The sequence below is a fragment of the Microtus ochrogaster genome, unplaced genomic scaffold, assembly GCF_000317375.1.
Source record: "Microtus ochrogaster isolate Prairie Vole_2 unplaced genomic scaffold, MicOch1.0 UNK3, whole genome shotgun sequence".
NCBI classification, from domain to species: Eukaryota; Metazoa; Chordata; class Mammalia; order Rodentia; family Cricetidae; genus Microtus; species Microtus ochrogaster.
The window spans coordinates 12,581,858-12,606,213 of NW_004949101.1; the positions used below are offsets into that span (position 1 = coordinate 12,581,858).

The following is a 24,356-nucleotide window of genomic DNA, read 5'->3' on the forward strand; positions in this document are numbered from 1 at the left end:
GTGACTTTGGGTGATTGCCCAGGTAGCTAGTTGTCTCTGTGATTTGTTGCATGTTTTGGAAGTTGTTTTACTGAACTTCCTAATTACCCAGGTAACATTATTTCCCTTCTCAGATCTTCGATGGGGTTGAAGACTATTTAGATGTAGTTACTTTTCTCTTGTGACTTGGCCAAGTTATTTTTTATACAAGACCTAAGCTAGTTAGAATAGGATATTTGTACTTATTGTATATAATTTCATAGTAGGTTTAGAACTCTCTTATTTAAACAAAATGGGGAGGTGTTGTGGGAGGTCCTCCCTCTCCTCCAGCCTATAGCCACTGAGATACCCGCCCATTGGGGCATGGTCTCTCTCCCTTTAAAAAAGCGACGACTTCCCTCTCCACTCTCTCTCTCTTCCTGCTCCGCGGGCGACTAGACTCCCTTCCTGGTTGCGCAGAGGGCTGTGATCTGTAAGTTTTTCCCCTTTAAATAAATACCACCCTATTAATCATAATTCCAAACTGGTGTGGCATTGCTTGTGACTTACGCCTTCAGGGAGAGAGCACTGGGATGAAGAAGGGCAAAATCAGAGGAATCAGGATGCATACAAGATGAGGTAACCAGCCATGAGTCACATGGCAGCACACAAATAGAAATGGGTTAATTTAAGTTATAAAAGCTAGATAGAAACAAGTCTAATCTATCAGCCAAGCTTTTATAACTAATAACAAGTCTCTGTGTGGTTATTTGGGAGCTGGCTGGTGGGACAGAATATTTTGAATATAGACCCTTTGAACCTAACTTGGTGTATGCTCCAGGAACAGACTGGCAGAGAACACTCAACTCTCTCAGGGGCTTCAGCTTGGCTCAGTCTCTGTAGTAATAGGAGCGGCGGGGCTGCGTCCCCAGCACCCTGGCCACCTGGCTAGCTTATGCTCCAAAATAACAACACACAAACTGTATTCTTTTAAACACTGTTTGTCTCATTTCTATCTAGCCCCTTCTAGGCTAATTATCACATATTAATTTAGCCCATTTCTAATCATCTGTGTAGCACAGCTAGGTGCGCTTATCGGGAAGATTCTAGCCTACGTCCTGGGTCGGAGCTTCATTGCGTGTGTCTGCCTAGGAGAAGGGGGTATGGCGTCTCTGAGCTCACTTCCTCTTCCTCCCAGCATTCTGTTCTGTTTACTCCTCCCACCTATGTTTTAACCTATGGGGCCAAGAAGTTTCTTTATTACTTAACCAATGACCTTCCTCCATCAAGTCTCCATGACTGAGACAGCCTATCTGACTTGCCATGTGCCCATTCATATGGACTGGGTCCTGTGCTTTATCTCTATGGCCTCCATGGCCCTGCATCTCACCTGTGCAGCTTGACTAACCTGGGTTTCCTCTGACTCTATGCTTGACTCTACATCAGCACCTCAAGCACACCTTCAACAGGGTTTGCTACCTAACTCCCTATGACTCTCTTTGCATTTCTATCAGCCTCTTGCTTCTGCCTCTTAATAAGGTCTGCTGAACGCCTTGAACTCTACCGAGGGCTCTTCACGCCTGTGTGGCCATTCTGTAACCTCCATATGCACATGTGCACAGATAGATTTACTGTGGAAAGGGTAGTGTGTGATAGGAGAGCCAGTATCAGTAGTGAAGGCTGGACTAAGGCGTGCTGATGGTCAGTGTCCAGCCATCGCAGCAAATTCAGACTACTTGCCAGACTAGCTGCAGCCAACAAAACTGATGTAGCTTGCGAACTGATTGAGATTCAAGAGTTTTGGGTCCTGTGCGGGACACAAACATGACTGTCGATGTTTCTGTGGAAAGAGACTCATGACAGGAAGCCTGAGTGAGATCTCTGTCACAAAGTTATGGAATTGTGATAAAGCCATGGCACTGATGGACAATGGACAGAACTTCTTTTTTCCCTTAAGAAGTTAAAAAAAGTCACCAATCTAAAAGATAGTTATTTATTCATTCATTTAATAGCAATGAGTACGCACTGCACAAGTGGTGAAGTTGCAGAGGGTAGAAGGTGGTATCAACCCCCCCGCAAACTCGTTATGGCGGTGGAGTATGAGTTGCCATGCATGAGCTGGGACCTGAACCTGGTCCTCTAGAAGACAAGTAAGTGTTCTTAAACTTGGAACCATCTCTCTAGTCCTGGCAGCTACCAAGTACTAGATAGAATTGTTTTTAAAAGATTAATAATAGATACATTTTGGGACAAGTCTTTTATCAAACAGACAAATTGAAGTTTCTTTGATCAATACATCACAAACTTACATGTTTTATTTAGTTATTTACTTGTTTTTATTTATTTAGAGTCACAGTCTCGCCCTGTAGGCTAGCCTCAAAATAAAATCCCTCCTGCCTCTCCCTCTTTAGCAGTGGGCATGCAGACAGGTTTTTCTCTCCTTTGCTCTTTTGGATCTTCTTTTTATAGCCAATTGAAGGATGACTTGTGGATAAAAACTGCCAAAATGACTTTGAAATGGACAACATCTGCCCTGTGGAGACACACAGGGGAAAGAAAATGGGATTAGGCCAACTGGCTTAATTTTATTTTATATGCATGGCACAATACCCACCATCAGCATAACAAAAGACGGTGCTCCTCAGTGCTATACAGCTCTAGCAAAGGCGCTGAAAGGCTGGTTAAGTACATTTGCATAATCACTTTTCTTTCCTAGAAAAATTAGGGCATTTAAACACACAAATGTCTTTTTGCAAAGACAAAAAAAAATGCTGATAAAAGAACCTGGAAAACTCCTGATGCTGGATAATCAATTTGCCATTTATGATTGCCTCAAAATTTATTGTCACTGCAAAACTGTCCCCAAGACGGCTGCATAAAGGAGAAGGGTGGGAGGGGTGAAAATTAACACTGTTGTTTTTCCTAAACTTCTGAACTACGGGAAGCGAAGAACTGAAATAATTGTAAGATTCATTCATCCAAAGGTTTGTTCCTGCACAAAACAGCATTCATATAAAAGAAAAGAACAGATCTGTACATGTACTGGTACTGTGATGGCTAGGGTTCACTGCCACGTTTATAGACTATAGGCTCACCTGGGGGATGGACCCCTGGGCACGGCTATGGGGGATTATCTTCATTCTGCTAACTGAGGTGAGAAGACCCACCTACTGTCCTACTGTGCATAGCATCTGTGATGGCCATTTTTGGTTGTCAACCTGACGACGTCTGGAATTAATTAAAACCCCAAAGTGGCTGGGTACACCTGTGCTTAATTGAATCATTTGGAGTGGGAAGACTCACTTCTAATCTGGACCTCTGAGGTGGAAGATACATCTTTAATCCAGATTTTTTGAGGTAGGAAGACCCACCTCTAATCTGAGCCACACCTTTTGCTGAAGCCTATATAAGGACATGGAAGAGGGAAGCTGTCTCTCTTTGCCAGCCACTCCCTGCCCTTTTTAGAGTCCATTCCTTCATTGGCAATAGAGCCTATTTCGTTGGCATTCTGGTGTATATTGAAGATCAGCTGACAATTCCAGACACATGAACTGAACAACTGTTGGATTCTTGGACCTTCTGTCATAGGCAGTCATTGGGTTGGCTGGACCACAGCCTATAAGTATATATATTTGAATGTTTAGACAGTCTCCCATAGACATGCCCACAGGCTGAGCTGCTCTAGAAGCTCATTTTTCCACTATAAGTTCTGTTACTTTAGAGAATCCCAACATCATCTCCAGGCTCGGATCCCAGAATAAAGGGAGCTGAGCTGCACTCTGAATTCTGTCCCTCTTGTCCTGATTGTGGTTGCCATGGGACCAACTGCTTCAAGTTTCTATCACCCAATTTCCCTACCATAATTAACTGTGCCCTTGATCTGCGACTCAGAAGAAACCCTTTCTCCTTTAAGCTGTTGTACCAGAGCAACTCACCACAGCCACAGGAAACTGAAGATGGCTGTCTGGGGGTTGTGGGTGATGTGTCAGTACGGCACCAACACCATGACACAGTGTGCAATTTCTATCTACGTCGTCAGGACTTTGTTAAGCCTGCCTACTTTTCTGAAGTGTAACTTTCCCGTTTTCTTCTTTTGATCTCAGCTGGCAAACCTGGGCATGTTCTCTGGGGCACTCTGAGCTTGCTCTCTCCTTTGTTATAGAAGGTAACTCACCTGCTCCCTTCACCCCAATGTGGTTCCCTGCGAGTAGTTTTCTCTCTTCGTCCTCTTCTTCACCTCCCTCTTTGAGGGCAGCTGATGAAATTGACAGCTTGCTTGTTCTTACTGCTGGGTTGTTGTTGACTTAAACTCTAATAAATCTGTCCTTACATGCTTTCTTCTGAGTCCATTCTTAAATTCCATTATTAACATGACCAAGAACCCCGAGAACTAACCCTGATGACCCTGGGAACACCACCCTAGGTAAAGTACCCCAACATTTTTGATACAACAAGATGCTGCAGAGAGCTTGGTCTTGGCTGGCCATACATGCCATGACCTGGCAAGATGGACCATTATAAGATGAAAGTTAAAATTATCATGGGCTATTTTAGGTCCTTTGGTAGCCAATTACCTTTACTGTGAGTACATGCGTATGTGTGTATGTGTGTTTGTGTGTGTGTGTGTGTGTGTGTGGACGTGTGTGTGCGCGTGTGTTAGAGGGATCATACTATGTAGCTCTGATTTCAGTCTTCCTGCCTCTGTTTCCCTAGAGTCCTAGGACTGGTTTCAGTTCCCTTCCCTTCCCTATCAGACCTCACAAGCTATAACTAGTTGATAGCAGTATCTCCAGACCTCCAGCCTTCACCAACCTGAATGCAAAGAATTTCATGATATGATCTCTGGACCCTTACTGCACCCTGCTCCATTAGGCTCTCATCAATGTCCTTGAAATTGGTACATGTGCTTATTAATACTTTCCTTTGCTTTGGTGACAACTACCAAACTTCACACAGCCTCTTCTGTAGTGGAACATATCATCCAGGGTAACCTGGATCTCTATTCCTCGGTTACTCATACCTGGTTCATGATAAACTGTTTTCTCGTCTCCTTCAAAAGCAGAGAAGCTATTTTATGTCGATAGTAACTAAGCAAAACTGGAGTGCTCTGTCATAAATGATTCAAAGGACGTTTAGAGACATTTCTGTGAACTGGCTTACAAATGCATTCGTCATTTAAAGAGCAGTTAGAAGGAACTGAATACTTTATGAAAAGTGTGGGTTTTGCAAGATGAAAAAAATCTGAAAACATTAAAGACTGTGTTTGCCATCTAGCACCTACAGCCTGCAAATGCCCTCTTGCTCCTTCATGAAATGAACAATTTTTATAAGAAATAAAGTGTCCCAAAGAATATTTTTTATTGATTTTATTGAGTTATACATTTTTCTTTGCTTCCCTCCCTACCTCTCCTCTCCCCTTCAACCCTCTCCCATGGTTCCCATGCTCCCAATTTACTCAGGAGATTTTGTCTTTTACTACTTCCCATGTAGATTAGATCCATACATGTCTCTCTTAGGGCCCTCACTGTTGTCTAGGTTTTCTGGGATTGTGATTTGTAGGCTGGTTTTCTTTGTTTTATGTTTAAAAACCACTTATGAGTGAGTAATATGATAATTGTCTTGCTGGGTTTGGATTACCTCACTCAATATGATGTTTTCTAGATCCATCCATTTGCCTGCAAATTTCAAAATGCCATTATTTTTCTCTGCTGTTTAGTACTCCAATGTGTAAATGTACCAAATTTTCCTTATCCATTTTTCTGTTGAGTGGCATTTAGGTTGTTTGCAGGTTCTGGTTATGACAAACAATGTTTCTATGAACATAGTTGGGCGCACATGTCCTTGTGGTATGATTGAGCATCTTTCAGGTATATACCCAAAAGTGGTATTGCTGGGTCTTGAGGAAGGTTGTTTCATAACTTTCTGAGAAATCACCATACAGACATGCAAATGAGCTGTACCAGCTTGCACTCCTACCAGCAATGCAGTAGTGTTCCCTTTACCCCACAACCTCTCCCGCATAAGTGGTCATCATCAGTGTTTTTGATCTTGGCCATTCTTACAGATGTAAGATGGGATCTCAGAGTTGTTTTGAATTGCATTTCTCTGATGACTAAGGATGTTGAGCATTTCCTTTCAGCCATTTTAGATTCTTCTGCTCAGAGTTCTCTGTTTAGGTCTGTACTCCATTTTTCTTAATTGGGTTATTTGTTCTTTTGATGACCAATTTCTTGAATTCTTTGTATATTTTGGAAATCAACCCTCTGTCTGATGTGGGGTTAGTAAAGATCTTTTCCCATTCCATAGGCTGTTGTTTTGTCTTGTTGCCCATGTCCTTTGCTTTACAGAAGCTTTTCAGTTTCAGGTGGTCCCATTTATTAATTGTTTCTCTCAGTTTCAGTACTGCTGGGGTTATATTTATGAAGTAATCTCCTGTGCCGATGTGTTCAAGTGTACTTCCCACTTTCTCTTCTATGAGGTTCAGTGTGCCTGGCTTTATGTTGAGGTCTTTGATCCACATGAATTTGAGTTTTGTGCATGGCGACAGATATGGATCTATTTTCATTCTTCTACATGTTGATATCCAGTTTTGCCAGCACCATTTGTTAAATATGCTTTTTTCCATTTATATTTTTTTGCTTCTTTGTCAAAAATCAGGTGTTCATAGGTGTGTGGATTAATATCAAGGTCTTTGATTGGGTTCCATTGGTCCTCCTCTCTATTTTTATGCCAAGAAAGCATATTTTGGAGAAAATCCATATCCCCACTGTCCCTTGTCTTGGAATTCCTATTATCTTTCTTAGTTGTGTTATAATTTCCATTCTTCTCCCTTTCTCCCTAAAGTCTTAAGTTTACTTTCGTCCCTGAAATTCCTTACTTCTCTTTCAAATACTGCACTCTCCCACTATATTTGCATATGACTGGGGCTAAGGACTAGGGCTCTGTCCTGCATCACTTGAGCCTAGGCATTTCTAAAGCTGCTCCTTGATATCATCTCTGCCTGATCAAGAACCCTCTTTCCAATTCAGACTGAACTCCAAGCTGCAGCTCTATTCCAGACAGATGGATAATGGTGCCTCCATCAGCCCGCAGTGCTCCCTGTCATTGGTGGCAATGCTGGTTACAATCACTGGAGCCTTGACTCTGATTACTGAGGCACCAGGGAGAGAAAAGACCAACCAGTAACTAGGAATTAACAGCTTCACTACTAATCCAACCTTCTGATGAATTTCTCACGCTTTAAAGCCCAGCAGGTAGCCGTCTACCTTCACGTTTATCAATGTTTTGATGTTTCCCTTCAAAGTGCTATGCTCTCAAAATGTGATGTCCCTGTCAACTTGGGGTTTTCCTTCTGTGAACACTATCACCTTCAATAAATGGAGATGGGTACTATTTTTTTTGCCAACTTTCAATTCTGTGATGCTCTTTCAGGGTCTATGATCTCACAGCTGCACCTAGGAGAGCAATCTAGGTAACCAAGAATGCATTGAATTCACTGTTGTCCCACTGAAAACACAACACCCTCTTGATTATAGATTCCAGTGATCTTAAAAGGCCTAACTGAGAAAGTATTGAAGGTACAAAGGCAAAGCCATTCCCTCTCCTAAGAAAATCAATTTCATCTCTAAGCCTTATTATTGACAGAAGTATCAGCAGCAAGTCTGTGTGTGTGTGTGTGTGTGTGTGTGTGTGTGTGTGTGTGTGTGTGTGTGTATACATTTTCCCAAACATGCTCTCTGTGGAAAGTACTGGTTACTGGGAATACAAATATAAGGCACACCCATAACTTTGTCACCTGACAGGGGAGTGAAATATGAATAATAACAGTTCCTGTTGAGCAGGCAGTTTAAACTATCATCATAATCTTATACTTTCTCCTCTTTCTATTTCTGCTTTCCAAGAGAACATTATATTAGGTTCCAATAGGCTTAAGGGTCTCCTCCCAGCCCTGGAAAATAAATCTAGAATCTTCTCATGCTGTCATGGCAACTCCATGCCCATGGAGGTAGTCAGCGTGGTCTCTGCTGTATGGTTTAATTATGACAATACATGATAAGAATAATGGAAAGAACACTGAATGGGGCTGGAGGAGGGGCTTAGGCCACCTCTAGAATCCATCAGGGACTTTCACACAGAAGTAGGTATGAATAATGGTTATAGAAAGCCATGCTTAGGGTGCACAATCAACCTGAAATCCTTAGTCCCAAAAGACAGGGAGCGTACCTGTGAACCTGATGTCGTTCATGGATTCCTGATTGAGGCAAGCCTCAGCAGCTGATGTTTTGCTGCATGAGGTCTAAATTCCTCACTCTTTGGGTCATGTAGATGGCATCCAATCATGTTCAGCCACAGGGACCGTTGCTTTTTGAATTTATCTTCATTTTATAAAGGGATTAATGTAAGAGTGCCATTTAAAGGTAAATTCAAGCAGGGCTTATTTATTTTCTAAGTTTATACTACTACTCAATTTTCTTAGGACTGTACATAATTTAAATTAAACAAAAATGATAAAAGCTTGTACACGCCACAGTCTAGTAAAGGGGAGAGAGATAAAAGACGGGAATGGGTGACACTCAGCTTGAGTTGAATAGTGGTTGTTTCATAAGGGAACAGCTAGGCTTTTTCTGCAGCCAAGAAAATATATAGGAGAAGAGAATAATGATCTGAGATCTTCAATGAGATAATTTAATTAATTAGATTATTGGGACAAGTAATTTATAATATTTTTCAACATTAAATCTCAAATCTTGCATTTTGTTCTACGTGAGATAAGGGTATTAATCAGGCAATGATACAGAACATAGCTGCCTTTATATAGAACCAGTATCTTCCAGATATTTGGAGCTCAGGAAATTTTATGAGCCAGCTATGTCGCCTGTTGAAACGATTATATAGTGTTCCTCCTGGAGAGAGGCTTTCCTCCCTCCCTCTCTTTGAGCCACTTGGATAGATTCCTCAGAGAGAGAGACAGTAACTTAAACATAATTACTACAGGTACACTGCCAAGACTGCTCAAAATTCTCAAAAGTAACTGTTGTCATTAATAACAAGCTCATCCTATGTATGTATTTTTCCTTTTGGGTCCATCTTCATGTTTAATAAGGGGGCAGTAACAGGGATAGAGAAGACACAAATAAGAGAATACCAAACAGATTCATTCCTCAGGCTGTATATATTTAATTTTTTTATTCCCTGTGAAGGGAATAAAAAAAATCCAGGTTTTTTTTATGTGTGTGTTTCTCTTATTTTTTTAATTAATTAATTTATTAAAGATTTCTGCCTCCTCCCTGCCACCGCCTCCTATTTTCCTCCCCCTCCCCCAATCAAGTCCCTCTCCCTCATCAGCCCAAAGAGCAATCAGGGTTCCCTGCCCTGTGGTAAGTCCAAGGACCACCCACCTCCTTCCAGGTCTAGTTAGGTGAGCATCCAAACTGCCTAGGCTCCCAACAGCCAGGTTTTGAAGTTCTTCTTGTTTGGGTTGAGAGTGAAGCGCCTCAGAAATACAGGTTGTTACAATTCTCCAAGAAGAGCAGAGTGGTGACAGGGTGGCCAAGATTTGTGTCACCTGGGTGACTCCTCTAACCAGAACACAGCCCCCCTGGTGCCGCCCTCTGCTTGAGCCCAGCATTGCTTAGGCTCATGTGAATGAGTAGAACCCTCCTTAGGCTACTGCATACTCCTATGAAATAAGATTTCTGGAGTTTCCGTTTGTTCTAGAAATGGATCTGAAGCATGGTTATGCACCTGAAAAGAATCCAAGATAGCAGACAGGCAAGGGGCTGCAATCCATGTTTACAATCTCATTTATTTCTTAGCCATTGATTTTTAAATTTAATTGGATTCTGCATTAGGCTTTGATTATATATATTTTCTATTTTAGTGCACGTTTAAATGATTTGCAAGAGTTTGAATTTTTATTACAGAGACAGTCATCTTTATTTAAAGGTCTCTGGGAAATAGGAGTATTATATTCACTTTGTGTGTAAATAAAGCAGCAGCCTTATGAAGTAAAGGCATGTTTTGACCCATAAGTCAAAAAAGGACTTTTCAAACAAAACCTTGAAAGCCTATAGAAATCTATGCTTCCTTTCTCCGTTCTTCCTTCCTTCCCTCTCTCCTTTCCCTCCCTTCCCTCCTTTCCCCTCTCCTACTGATTATGTGGAGTTCTTCTCTATTTCCCCACAGGAAAGTGAATACTTTGAACTAGGAAAGTGTAATATGGTGAGAATTGATTTGATCTAATTCAAATCTGTGTAATGCAGACCACAGCACAATAGCAGCTCAAAAGACAGAGCAAGAAAACCAAGCCGACTACTCAGGACCACGACAGCAGTTAGCGGCTCTCGCGGTTTAGAATCTGCGTTTCTGGAAACGTGTCCACTGATGTTACTAGAACCCAAATAGTGAGACGCAATAATCACAAATCACGTTATGCAAATTAGATGCAGAAATGTGAAGATGCCGGCTTGAACTCTTTTTCCAGTAAACAGTCAGCAGGCTGGGCATGTCACTTACTACTAGAACATTTGCCTACCTTGAGATGCCCTGGGTTGCATGCCTAGTAGAACAGGTGGAAAACATGAGTCCTTCTATTTCCTAGCATCTAAGCATTGCAAATATGCATTAGTATGCAAGTATTAGTATGCTAGTTTTTATTAGTGAACAACCACTGCACAAAAACAATGGGCTTCCTTATGAAAGTTTCACGCGCGTTTGTGATGTACTTTGATCTTATTTGTTTTCACTCACCCCCTATTATCCTCTTTCTCCTTCTCCTCCCACTGGTCCCTTTCCGTTCCCAGAACAGTGCCTCATCTGTCTCCAGGCACACATTTTTAGAGTGTGGATTTTGCTTAGGGTTCCTGGTGATCTCTAGTGCTTTTCATTTTCCTGAAGAATGGCACACACTCTGTTCTTCTTCACAGTCACTGTTCTCCATTGTGTTTATACACTGTTTGTTTTAGTGAGGCTGGGGCCACATCCTGGCTACGGGAAAGTGCCCCAACACACATGGCTGTCCAGGAACTTCTCTTGAAAGCTAAATTGGATTTCTTCAGGTACACACCCACGAATGATGTAGCTACACAAACAAGAAGCTCTGTTTTCTGATTTTTTTTTTTTCTTGAAACCTGTGCACCAGCCTTAGCATAAAGGAACTTGATTCCTCTCTGATCAGGGAACAGAGTTATGCTGAGGGAGGAGGATATTAATGGCTGCCAAGAAATTAGTCTGCATGAAAAATCATTGCTGAAGTGCAATTTATAAAAAGAAACCATCAAGGGAATTTTAAACTATATTCTTTGTATTCAATGCTGTTTGTGTTTCAAAACACAATTCTATTGTATTTCAAGACAATAATTTTCCCATAACTGTTATTGTGATGTTACAATGTAACACAATATATTACAATAGTAACTGCATATTATTTGGGTTGTTAGTAATTATATGTAATTTGTTACATACTAAAATTACTAATAGACACAGCTGTAGAGTTAAAAATTTAAGTTGGGAAGATAGAAGTAGAAATACCTTTGTGAACCAAGTCCTAAGAAGCAAAAATAAAAAGTTTCTTTTGTAGACTTTCCTAGAACTTGTCACTGAAATAGTTTGGAAAAAAAATGCCTCATCGTACAGGGTCTACACTGTTATTAAAGTACCTTGTTTCCAACAGAAAGGGACCAGGGCTCATTGTCCGGATGGGCGGGGTGAGGGGCAGGATGGAGGGATGAGGTCTGACTCTCTGGACAGAGAACAGGGTGAGCCTGCAAGAATTCAAGGTTCTGTCATCCATAAAAGGCGACCTAGCACTGGAGGGAGAAAGCAGGATGGCTGCAGGTAAAAGAACAGGGTTTTAAAGGAAAACCACACATTCGTATAATACGTGGACAGATAAAAAGTGAACTATTTCAGCGTGGTGAAAAGGAGAGCACAGACACGTGGGGGAGTAATAGATATACACACAAATGCTAGAAGGTTTTCTGCACTGAGGGATTGCCATTTGGCACTAAAACAACTTCCAGGCCAGAAAGATAATCCACAGGTACAAAATTCAGACACATTTCTTTTTCAATCTTGTCCTTAGTATGTGATAAAAACAAGACTCACTGTAAGTGGTGTCTTGGATTAAGTTCTTTTTTTTTTTTTTAAGTAGTTTTTTTCTCCTCCTCCTCTTTTTTTTTTTTTTTTTAAATTGTGGTGCCGGGTATGGAGCAAGCCTCCCTCATACTAAGAAAGCACTCTGGGCCTTATTCCTTCTGGAAATGCCTGAAAATTCACTGCACTCTCAATCTTATTATACAAAATCCCATGGGTCAGAAAACATCAGGTGCCGGCCAGTACAGTCTAGCTAGGAGACTTGAAAACAACACAAACTGTGGAGAGGCGAGGAAACAGCTTCACAAATACACACAGGACGGCTGCGAGCTGGGGAAGTCAGTATGGCAACCCAAGTCCCAAGAGACATTGCCCAGGGCAAAGGAAACATTTGTTTCCCATCAATAGACACTAGAGAGTAAAATCTGGTAGGGCTGGCCGTCTGACTGTTAGAAGCCGACCGCATCGTACCTGTGAGGTAGGTGTTGTGTGAGGAATTGATGAAATAGTGAGACAGGGGCTGAGACATGTCTTCGTTCAAATCCAGTTTCTCAGGTGAAACGACTCCATTTTCTTCTCCGCTCAAGTAGCGCATGAATCCATCCACTGACATCTGCCCTGGAGAAAATGGATCGAGAGGCAAGTGAGTGGCTCAGCATCCTGATACTGGCCGGGTCAACCCACTCCGATCTCCTGGTCCACGCTAAACAAGCTATGCAGCATCCAAGGAGAAGACTGCAGACACAGTTTTGTCGTAATACAGACACATACTTGTCTAGGATCACGCTGTACCATCAACCCCATATACATAAAGGAAAGATGCAGCTATTCTGATGCCTCCTCAGCTTTTCAGAGGATTTAAACACAAGTTCTCTCTTTTTAATGTAATAGTGAACATCCAGTTCATGAATTTAAAAAGAAAGGTTGCCAGGCAGTGGTGGTACAAGATTTTAATCCCAGCACTCGGGAGGCAGAGGCAGGCGAATCTCTGAGTTTAAAGCCAAGTTTAAGTTCAAGGTCTACAGAGCAAGTTCTAGGACAAGCAGGACTACACACAGAAACTCTGCCTTAAAACAAAAGAAAAAACAAAGACACACACAAAAAAGGTTAACTCTGGGTAAATCACCTTGAGATGGTTTTCCAAATTTTCCATTAAGAACATATATTGCTTTTATTTTTATAATAAAAATTATGAACAAATATTTCTACTTTAAGGGTTCAAATCATTTTATCTCTTATAGAATATAAGAAACAACAACAAATGACCTTTGCTTTATGTAGCAAACTGAGATCACTCAGAGAGGAGGGGCTCTGAATTTTCTTTACAAGTTTACTTCAGATAGAAAAATATGTATTTCACTTTGTGATTCCACTCAGAATTTTTTTCTTCCAACTCTCTGAGGTAGCTCTAGCTAAGTATTGAGACCGTCCTTTTCTTTCAGCATTACTGAGGTGTCGCTGGCAGGCAGAAATTACACATATTTAGTGCCGTTTGAAGCTGCCTTACAAGGACTGAGATAATCCTTCATTTCCAGCTCAGCAGCCTGATAGGCCCACAGATAGCCCTCACCACAGTGTGTTTGTCCACTTTGATAGTTGAAGCTTCAAGATAACAGCAAATAAATGGGAAATGAAGGTGGTGTCAGTAAAGGTTGGGGGTGGAGTATCTTAGCTCCTTGTTGGAAGGGTTTTGTGTTAATTTCAACGTGCTAATCTTCACTGAAGAAGTTTTGGCTCTGGGGTAAGCAGAAAGAAAAAAAAACTTGTCCAAATGCGTGCAAGCATTCCTTCAGAACATACTTTGGGACCTTTGCCATGTGTCATCAAAAAGTTGTGTGTGTGTATTTTAACAGTGTGCAAATGTATATACACATATATAATATAGGACAGTAATTTGTTCTGAATTAAATAAACAATACATTATAAATATTTTCATCACAAAGTAAATTCTCTAAGATCAGTGCTTAACTTGAACTCATGAAACATCTGCTACTTATATTTTATAAATTATAAAACATAAACATAAGATTAAGCAAATCTGTTATTATTGGTTATTAAATTTGTTTTAAATATTTTCAAATATAAATGACACTGGACTAAATGCTACAGCAGGTAAATCTTTATACATATATGTAATTCCTTCTGCAGACTGCACTGGCAGGAACAGAGCTGTCAAATCATACTATACATGTCATAAAGGCTTTTAATGCAGACCACTAAACTTCTTTAGGTGTACCATGAAGAAATGGCAGATATTACCACACTAAATTTGTTTCACATATAGTGTATTTTTCAAGATAACTGATACCAAAGTCCTGGGAATAGCACAGCTAAATCATTGTTAACATCATTCAGGAATGAATGAATGAATGAATGAATGAATGACTAAAGAAACAGAAGCTTGACTATTGGCTCTCTAAAAGAGAGTGGCTATTGCATAGAAGAAACATTTTCTTTATATTTTTATTCATCACCATCATTCTCATCGCTGTCTGTGTGCATCCATGAAGTGGGTGGATGGGGGCATATGCCTTGGAACGTGGGGGTGTGAGGGCACAATTCTGTGGAATGCTTTTATTTCTTTTTTGCTATCTTTACTTGAGTTCCAGGGGTTAGACACAGGCCACCAGGCTTCCTCAGCAAGGACCAGCTAAACCGTTTTGTCAGAGCGGAAAGAAACATCTTCCTAAGCAAACATTCAAATAGAAACAAATATTTGAAGCAACAACTGCTAAAAGTACACTCCAATACGAGATTGATAGTTTTCATAATGATAAAAGGAAGAAGTTCCAAGAAAGTCTCTTAATTAGAGATGAAAAATATTGATATAAAGGCTTTAGTTGGCATTCCTGAGACCTACAGCAGCTACCCACCTGCAGGCTATACTTGTGTGTGATCAGTCTTAACAGAGACCATCATCTATACATCCAAATAGCCATCACTTAATATAGCAACCATCCTGGTCACATGGTCATCAGAAAGACCATCTGCCATTGGATCCTTCTGTTAAACATTCCTTGGTAGATAGAATGCATACATCCCTCTGGGCTGATCATGAATCTCATTAATGAACCAGTCAGCTTAGTGACAAAGCTACTTCTACAGATGGTTGAAAAAATATTTTGAAGTATAAAACTCTTTTTTTTTTTTTAAAGATTTATTTATTTATTATGTACACAGTGTTTGGCCTCCATGTATGACCACATGCCAGAAGAGGGCACCAGATCTCATTACAGATGGTTGTGAGCCACCATGTGGTTGCTGGGAATTGAACTCAGGACCTCTGGAAGAGCAGTCAGTGCTCTTAACCACTGAGCCATCTCTCCAGCCCAAAACTCTTGAGGCAAAATTTTGTAAGAGAATCAATTTTTTTCCAATTTTCTAGGTTTTTGTGATTATTCCAACTTGTTAAATATTACTCCACCTAGACTTCATCCTTCCTTTCTCTTTTTCTTTCTATTTTCTCTCTTCACCTTCTACCCATTCAACAACTTATCTAACACCAGTCATAACTAAATACACAGATAAACAAATATGCTTCTTTACTTTTTTAAAAAAATAAGTTTTCATGCTGAGAACTGAATATAGCACCTCACACATGCTAAGCAAACATTCTAGCTTTGGGCCACAAGCCTAGTGGCTTTGTCAACAAAAACAAACCAAAGACCAAAATTAAACAGAGACATGGACAAAACTGCTGAACTAAATACAAACCTAGTTAAGGATCTGCATGTCAACCTTTTAGATCATCTCTTCTCCCTTTAATATTTCACAGAAATCAAATATTTTAATTTGGTTTTTTTCCTCTTTTGGTGCTGAACATTGAATCAAGAGCCTGACAGGTTTTAAACAGGCACTGAACCAATGAGCTTTGACTCCAGACCCTTAACTTAATATTTAAAACAGACCACAGGCAGAAAACAATTTAGGAGTGTAGATAAGTTAGTACTTTTGAAGATTATTGATAGTAAACAACAACAACAAAAAAAAAACCCAGGGAAGAAAGTTATGTAACTTTATTTTATAATTTTACTCGTGATTATTAGTGAATATGCACGTGTATGAATGTAGGCATGGGCACAAGCATGCTGCAGGATTTGGTTCTCTTCTTCCATCGAGGGTTCTAGGAATCAAGCTGAAGAAGGCAGGCTTGTAGTAGGGGAGTGATTTTTCCTGCTGAGCCATCTTGCTGGATGATATGAATCTAAATTTGAATAAGAACGCTGTGGAGGTTTGCAGAGTGGTCAGACAAAACATGGCGAAGATGGAGGTGATCAGACACTTCTCCCTCCAGAGCTCTGTCTGCTAACTACAGGAGCAAATGTTCAAGACTTTTGATGCCCCAAGTGAATGGGAGAGGTATGGCAAAGTCAAGAGATGTCACTGTGAAAATTAGGGTCAGTCCGCGAGCACTATAGAAGGTGAGTCAGTTAAAGGTCAGGAGTTCAATTTCAAAATATATTTCACAGTCTGTACAGTGTGTGAAAGGTGCTTTCGACTGGTCAAAGTGTGGGGGCAGAGAAAGGGCCTTAGATTTTCATTGCTCCCACGTAACCCACAGTGGAGGATGCCGTTGCCATTGACTGGAAAGTATAAGCATTTTTTTTTTTAAAAGTCTTTCACTATGAAAACTTCTGTTTATTTTCCTAGTCCATGGAGGAGCACAGACGATGGAAAACCTTGAGAACTGACATAGGTTGGAGCTCGACATTGTAATTCAGTGGGAGAGCATTGATCTAACATGTCCAAGGCTGTGAGGCTATGAGTTCAGTCCCCAGCACTGCAAAAGCAGAGCAAAACATAAAACAAGAAACAAAATGAAACAGGAGCCTGTGAGATCAGCCAGTGGGGAAAGGTTTGCTAGGTGCCTGAAATGAGTTTGAGCCCTAGGATACAGATGGTAACAGAGTTGCCCTCTGACTTCTAATGTTCCTATACACATACACATGCACACACATAAATGTAATAAAACAAAAGAAAGGCAAAACAGAACCCAAACCATCCAAATAACCAACCAAATGAAAATACACTGTTTTTCTAAACAAGGTCATAACAGAGAAGAGTCCAGCTTCCATATTCCTGCCAGCAGCAAGGCAAGGGCAAGCCAGTCGCAGGCCCCTTTAAGACTTTTCTTCAAGCTTTTAAGTTCTGTGAATTCAAGCGGGCCAATAAATTATGGATCGCTAGCCAATTTTTTTTTTAAGTCCCACATCAGAAGGATTACAAAACACCAGTCTACGATGGGGAACAATGGACCATAAAGTTTTCTGGAATAAGAATCAAATGGGGTTTAAAGGGTAAGACCAGATGGCAAAGGCTAAAAATAAATTCCCTGACATATTCTCTGAATAGAGAGACTGGTTTGCTTTCCATTGTCCATGCTGGTCACATGATACACCTTAAGGTCTTTATGAGAACACATACTAACTATTACACCATTTGGAGCCAACACAAGTTCTTGGGAAAATGCAGTAACATTGTCCTGTGAAGCTCTGCAGAAGAAACTCCAGGTTCAAAGAAAAAAAAAAAAGAAAGAAACAGGATCTTATAGAAAGGGAGAGCAGGGAAGCTCTGCAGAAGAAACTCCAGGTTCAAAGAAAAAAAACAAACAGGTTCTTACAGAAAGGAAGAGCAGAGCTGACTTCACTAGAAGGGAAGCATCCTTGAAGAGACCCCAGAGGAAAGCGAATTGACCAGACAATGGTACCCAATAGGCCATTTAAAGGTCTGGTCATTTTTTTTTCAGTAAAATATTGTCATAAACTCTCAAATGTCACGTGGTTTTGCAGTGATGTCATGGTTATGTATCATCCACTCATTCTTCCTGACCCTCTTTTGTCCTTGGGATAGACAGTGGCTGTCATTTTGCTGACATCTTCGTGTCTAATAGGGAAGACACAAACTCAAAACTCATTTGTGACACTTTGAAGCCTTCCAGAGGTGTTTGAAACCCTTGCAGTGAGCCTGCGACACTCGGCAGCCTGTACTTCATCTGTATAATGCACGGAAGCCCCTGGAAGAGGCACAGGGTAAAGGCATCATCTGAGGCTATTCCACTGGTCTTGAGGGACAAGGGCAAAGGAGGATGCTTGTGAAAAGAAACTCTGGAAAATGGAAAATTATAATATAGAAGAGCTTTTTGACTCGTTCTCCAATATCAGGGTCTTATTAGCACACACAGACTATCTCTAATAAAATGTTCTGGAATGTTTCTTCTGTTCCAGGCATCTAGAAAAAGGTATTTGCACCTCAAGTCTATCCATAAAGAGTAAGATGTCTAGAATCCACATGGAAACTAGGGCCCTCTTTGCTTATGGCTATCAACAAACATTTTTATCAAGGGCCCACCTCTACGTGCCCTGCAGTGAGAGAAATCAGGATATGTCCATCGATTCTTGGCCCTTCAAAACTTAAAACCACATTTAGGGCAGGAAGAGATGTTCAGTGTTTAAGAACACTATCTGCTCTTGCAAGAGGACCCGGGTTCCATTTCCAGCACCCACAGGGCAGCTCTCAACCATCTGTAACACCAGTTCTGGGGGAATCTAATACTCTCTTCTAGCCTCCGTGGGCACCAGGCAAGGATGTGGTGTACAGATATACATGTAGGCAAAACCACACATAAACATAAAACAGTTCCGAAAAACATGGCCACTATTCTGCTGCCTAGGTCCGGCATGAGATGGGGAAAAAGTGGTCAATTTTGATTACCAGTATACTGAGCTTGGAGAAAAGACATGAGGGGAGACTGAGTGTAGATGTAAACAGACTCTCCAAGGAGTACCAAGAAGTCACCTGTGTATTTTGCTCCTGATGCATACACAGAGTTGCAAGATGCGGGGCAAATACCAGAATGGCCTAGAAGCCAAGAGTACATTTCTAAATTCATAGCACTTCTAAAGCTGCTTTCCACAATGACTTGTCTTCAGGTGAGTAGGAACAGGCTCCCCAATTTCTCCTTGATTAGGATAAAAAACTTTCCAATCTTTCAGTGATGCTTCTATGTCTATTCATTTCTGGTTCTTGTTGTTCACTATTTTATTTTTTACTTCCCATCATGGAAGAAGAGAGTGTCATTCCTTCTTATATCTACTCTCTCACCACATATGAGGTTACTATATTCAAAGGTAATATTATCATGGCTATGCATCCTATTTAGAACCAAGTCACATAGTGAACCAACAATTACCTTGCTCAACTTGTAACTTCCCTTGAGTTTAATACGTGACTTATCATTTGCTAATTTCTTTGCAAATGTATCTAAGCCAACATCAACTCTCTATCAGTTACCTAAACCTCATTGTAATGCGTTCAAATGCAAGTGCGTTGTCAGGAACATTGTCTTGAAGTCTTTCTTGGAGCCTTCTGACATACCCAATTGAAACTGATGGATTCCTATTCCTTTTACTTCTATTCTTTTGTTTTGTTTTTCTGAGACAGGTTTTCTCTGTGTAGCTTTGGAACCTATCCTGGAACTAGCTCTTGTAGCCCAGGTTGGCCTCGCTAGCTCTTGTTAGCCTCAAACTCACAGAGACCTGGCCACCTCTGCTTCTCCAGTGCTGGGATTAAAGGCCTGCGCCACCACGCCAGCTTCCTTTTACTTCTTTTCTTAATCTCTCTTATTTTTCACATACTATGCCTTGCTATTTCATGAATATATATTGCATTTTAGTTGTAGCACATTTGTCAGTAGCTTCCTGATGAAAGATTTCAGGGTATTGAATTTCCCGTACTTTGCATGTCGGAAAATAATTTATATTCAATTGTACACGTAGTTCCTAGTTTAGTTGGGTATAGCATTCTTGGTAGATTTTTTTCTTTATAAAGTTTCTGCAGTGTCTTTTGATTTCCAGCATGTATGTTGGAAATACTTGAGTCTTTCTAATTCACCATCTGAAAAACAGCTATACGGTCTATTTTTTTTTTTTTGTTTCTCTAGATGTTTTTAGTATCTTTGACCAAAATTTATTAAAATTTTACCATGATTTGTCTTTACTCTTTGTTTTGGTCTGAAAGTTATTAGCCTGTTTGGGATAAATTTTATAAATTTATTTTTAGGATGCCTTCTTCTTTCTAGAATATTATTTTCTAAGCTTTAATACTTTAAGGCATCTTAAACATATATATTTATATAATTTTCACGTTTGTTTTACTCAGCTACTTCTTCATTTCCATTTCCACCTCTTCAGGGTTTGGCTTCTTTTATGCTTTTTTTTTAATATCCAAGAGTCAATTTTTGGTATCTGATTTTTCTGTTGGAAATGACATCTGTTCTTATTGCAAAGATAAATGTATTTGTTACTTTTCTAAGGGTAAAATGGTATCTATACATGTAATTATTCCTTGCCATATAGTTATCTTTTTCTGCTGTTACTGTCTCCCTGATCCATACTTTAAAAGAAGTTCTCATAAATACAGTTTATTTATATTTTCTAATTGACAGAATGAAAAACTCTGGATTATTTGTGAGCGTTGATGAGTGCCTTTGAGAACTGCGAGACAGATGAGGCATCACGGCAGAAGGATCTGCTTTTGTCTTCTCTCTAGAAGTGAACACTCATATTTGGGTTCCCTGTCTAATCTGTTGCATGAAGATTTAAAGTTCAGTGCCAGTGTTCTAGGCCAACGTGGAGAAATCACACACGGGTCTCTTTGTGTCACACTCTAGGATCTTATTTTCAACACGGTTACTTTGCCTTCACCTCTTCTGAGTTATCTTCCCTTAGTCTGCTCCTTTCTCAGGTAGGAATTCTGACTACATTCCAACAGCTGCCAAACTCCATTCTAGTCTCTATCGGTACTCCTCCTTCTGGATGACCGCAGCATCTTCAATTCATGAGATTTTTAAAAGTTCCTATGGAGTAACTCAGGATGGTTCCTAGCATGTCACTTGATTGATCTAGGATCTATTACAGCTGTAAACATACAGCTAACTTTCTAAGGTAATTGTTTATCTTCTTAGTTCAAACCTTTTCTAGATCACATCTGCAAAATTATCTCAATGCAGTTTTAGTGTAGACTCAAGGTAGCTTAATTAGATAAATATGTTCATGCCATTATGTTTACCTTGAAGTTCTAAGAGGTTTCTATTATGATACATATATTCTAGTAGTTTAGAGAATACTGATTTCATAAGATAACATTTTTAGTAATTATAGAAGAAAGTGATTCATACAGTAAAGGATTTTTTTTATTTATTTATATTTTTTTTAGGTCTTCTATTTTGCCAGGTACTTAGTGTAGCCTTTGCTTTTTCTTTTTGCAGTGGAACATTTGCAGTGACTAACATTTCAAGATAGGTGGCACTATATGGATAATTTGTCTGTGGTTTTTCTTGCTCTATCTCCCAGTAGCATGCAGTCAAGAGTGGCAGACGCTGTCTAAACAGGCAACTGGGAAGTTGTTTGGGCCTCATGACTTCTCTTGCCAACCTCACAGGGACATTTGTGTACAGCAGGTGTGGTTGGGGGTGAGAGGTGCTCTCTACTCTCTCAGTTTCTAACGAAATGATTACTGAAGCAAGCTGGTCCTTGATGTCCACCTTCCTTCAGGACAGCATGGGAGGAACCCTTGAGATGTCAATCAGGAAATCGTACAGACATTTATAATTGAATTTCTTTTACCTCTTATGTCAGGTCACAACTTGAGTTCAAAAGAGAGCTGAAGAATTTATCCAATTATCTAAAAAATCATAAGGAAATTCCAGTGACAAATTGTAAGGCTTTGATCTTATTTGTATGCTAAGTCCTATTGTAGCTGGATATTCTCTCTTAACTTCCAAAAGCCTGACCCTCTAAGCTTCTTCCAAAATAGGAAACAACAAAACATGCTACCTTTTGCCCTTGGAAAGGGAGGGATGGTGCATTTTCTAATTGTTTTGTGGCACTATTATACCAAATCTGGCTTCTCCTTCATAATACAACAAGTCCTAGACATGTTGGTATCAAAGGCCATCAAAACAATAGAAAAGGGAATACAATTGAGAAAATGGTAAGCCAGTCCTTAAAAGGTAAAAGGGTTCAGTGCACTCCATTACACTGCTCATGGCAAGCTAGGAATCCATCAATGCATATTCTTCTTAATGACCTTTGCTCTGGGAGAATTTCCTATTAATGTCAGAAGTAAAAAGCATATCTGAAAGAAATCCATAGACTATAATTTCCTACTTAAAAGCTTATGCATATGGCTTTCAGTATGATCATATAGCACAAGTGGATGCTTCTCATTTATAATGAAATTTCTGAGCACAGCAGTGGGTCCAATACCATACCTCCATTATCCTCTGCATGAATGAGATGACCCAGTGATGGAGAAAATATATAGTGCGTGACGAAACGCTAATCTCTGAATAGAATTCATGCCGTATCAGTCAGATACCCAGAGAGTCTTCAGTCATCTCTTTGTCACTCAATATGCATTTTTTTAAATTTACATGCTTAATTTTATTTTTTTAAGACACTGTCTTTCTATGTAGCCCAGACTGTCTTGGAACTTGCTGTATAGATGCGACTGGCCTTGAACTCACAAAGATCTGCTTGCCTCTGCCTAAGTGCTAAGATTGAAGGCATGTGCCACCACACCTAGCTTCTGATTGTTAAATTTCACTGTTAACAACACGGGACTTAGAGTCACCTAGAACAGAGACCTCTGAGTGTGACTGTGAAGGTGTTTCTGTGGAAGTTTAACTGAGGAAGGAAGAGCCACCTGAATCTGTGGCATCTTTCCATGGGTCCAGATTGAAAGAAAAAGAGAGCTAAGCACCAGCATCATCTCATCTTGCTTCCTGACTATCCTCTGTATGATTAGCTACTTCATGCTCCCGATACCACAGCTAGGGCTGGTAGGGCCACCAATATGATAAACTAGACAATTAAATCATGCGCCAAAATAAACCCTTCCTTATGTTGTCCTTGTCAGGCACTTCATCACAAAAATGAGAAAAGCCACCAATACAAAAAATAAGTTCCAGGACCAGGGTGATGGCCATGATACATCTGATCATGTGATTCACAGGAGGAATACAGAATTTGGACTGTAGAGCAGACAATGTTGTCAACAGAGCTTAGGGGCTATTCCGGAGCAAGTGTGGAAGCCCAGAATACGCTGAGAGTGGCGGAGTGGAGACTGTGCTCACCACTTTTCCAAGTAGAATTAGGAATACAGTGGAGAGTGGACTAGAGTCCATGTTTGCTTTATCCTGGCAAAGAGCCTACATACAGGCTGCCATGCCCTGAAAACTTAACTTGAATGAAGCCAGATTCAATAGACATGGGCTAAATTTTTCAGAAAGGAAAATTTAAGTCAATGTAACATTCAAGTTGTACATGGTACATGTCACTCACTGTTCTTGGCTCAGAGGGAGAAGGAACAGAAAGATATGAAAAATGAGCAATTTAGGTAGGAAAGGAACATTAGCAAGCTTAAAGTTGGACAAGGTAGGTGGGGAGAAGGTAACTATAATTCTTAAAGGGATCATCACCATGAAAGAGAACCTGGGGGTTCTGTCCTGACCTCTAGGCGAGGTGCTCTGAGATCAAGACTTGGAAACACACACATTCATTTGAGAAAGAAGAGATAGAAGAAAGAACATCACAGACCATGTTCTCTACTCAGAATCAACCACTTAAGGATGTGGTTTCTTTTTCGTTTATATTTGGCTGCCAAAATGTACAGAGGGCATGATAGTGGTGACAGAGCCACATAGTGCTTCAAGTGGGCAATGGGCCTTGGCAGAGTGGTCCACAGGGTGCTGACTTTGAAGGCATGTGAGAGACACAAGAAGGAAAGAGCCATGGAGACTTGACCAAGATTCCAGAAGGCCACTGAGGTCAAGAAATAATGTGGTAGGATTGGATTTCCTACAAGAAGGCTGTGAGATGCCATTGTAGGATCCAGTGAAAATGAGATTTATGTGACAAAAGAGATGCCAGGATATTGGGGGTGACAGAAGTATTGATGTCTGCCTAGGATCCAGAGGAGGTACAATTCAAGAGAGAACAGGTGAGCTGTAGGCAGCAGAATTAGAAGGACAGATCCAGCTAAGGCTGTTGGAGCCCATATAATGCCACCACGATCTCAGATATAGAATAGGAAGCTGACAAATTTGGTGGTTTCCCTATTGGGTTTCAGTCTTTCTTTGTTTTCTTCTGTCCTTTTGGATGAGAATTTTTATTCTGTACTATTATATTTTGGAAGCAAGTGACTTTAAAAAATGATACAAGGGTTTATAATTAAGAGAATGTCATGAGTCTTAGGAGAGGCTTTGGTGTGTGTGTGTGTGTGTGTGTGTGTGTGTGTGTGTGTGT

General features: G+C 40.3%; 1 protein-coding gene across 1 annotated transcript in view; it reads right to left on the reverse strand.

Moving 5' to 3' along the window:
- Positions 1 to 24,356, reverse strand: part of Plcb1 (phospholipase C beta 1) — a 691,541-nt gene that overhangs the window by 173,502 nt on the left and 493,683 nt on the right. The window contains exon 10 of the mRNA XM_005365666.3: positions 12,523 to 12,669. Within this exon, the coding sequence (XP_005365723.1) occupies positions 12,523 to 12,669 (147 nt within the window). The remainder of the gene's footprint in view (positions 1 to 12,522; positions 12,670 to 24,356) is intronic.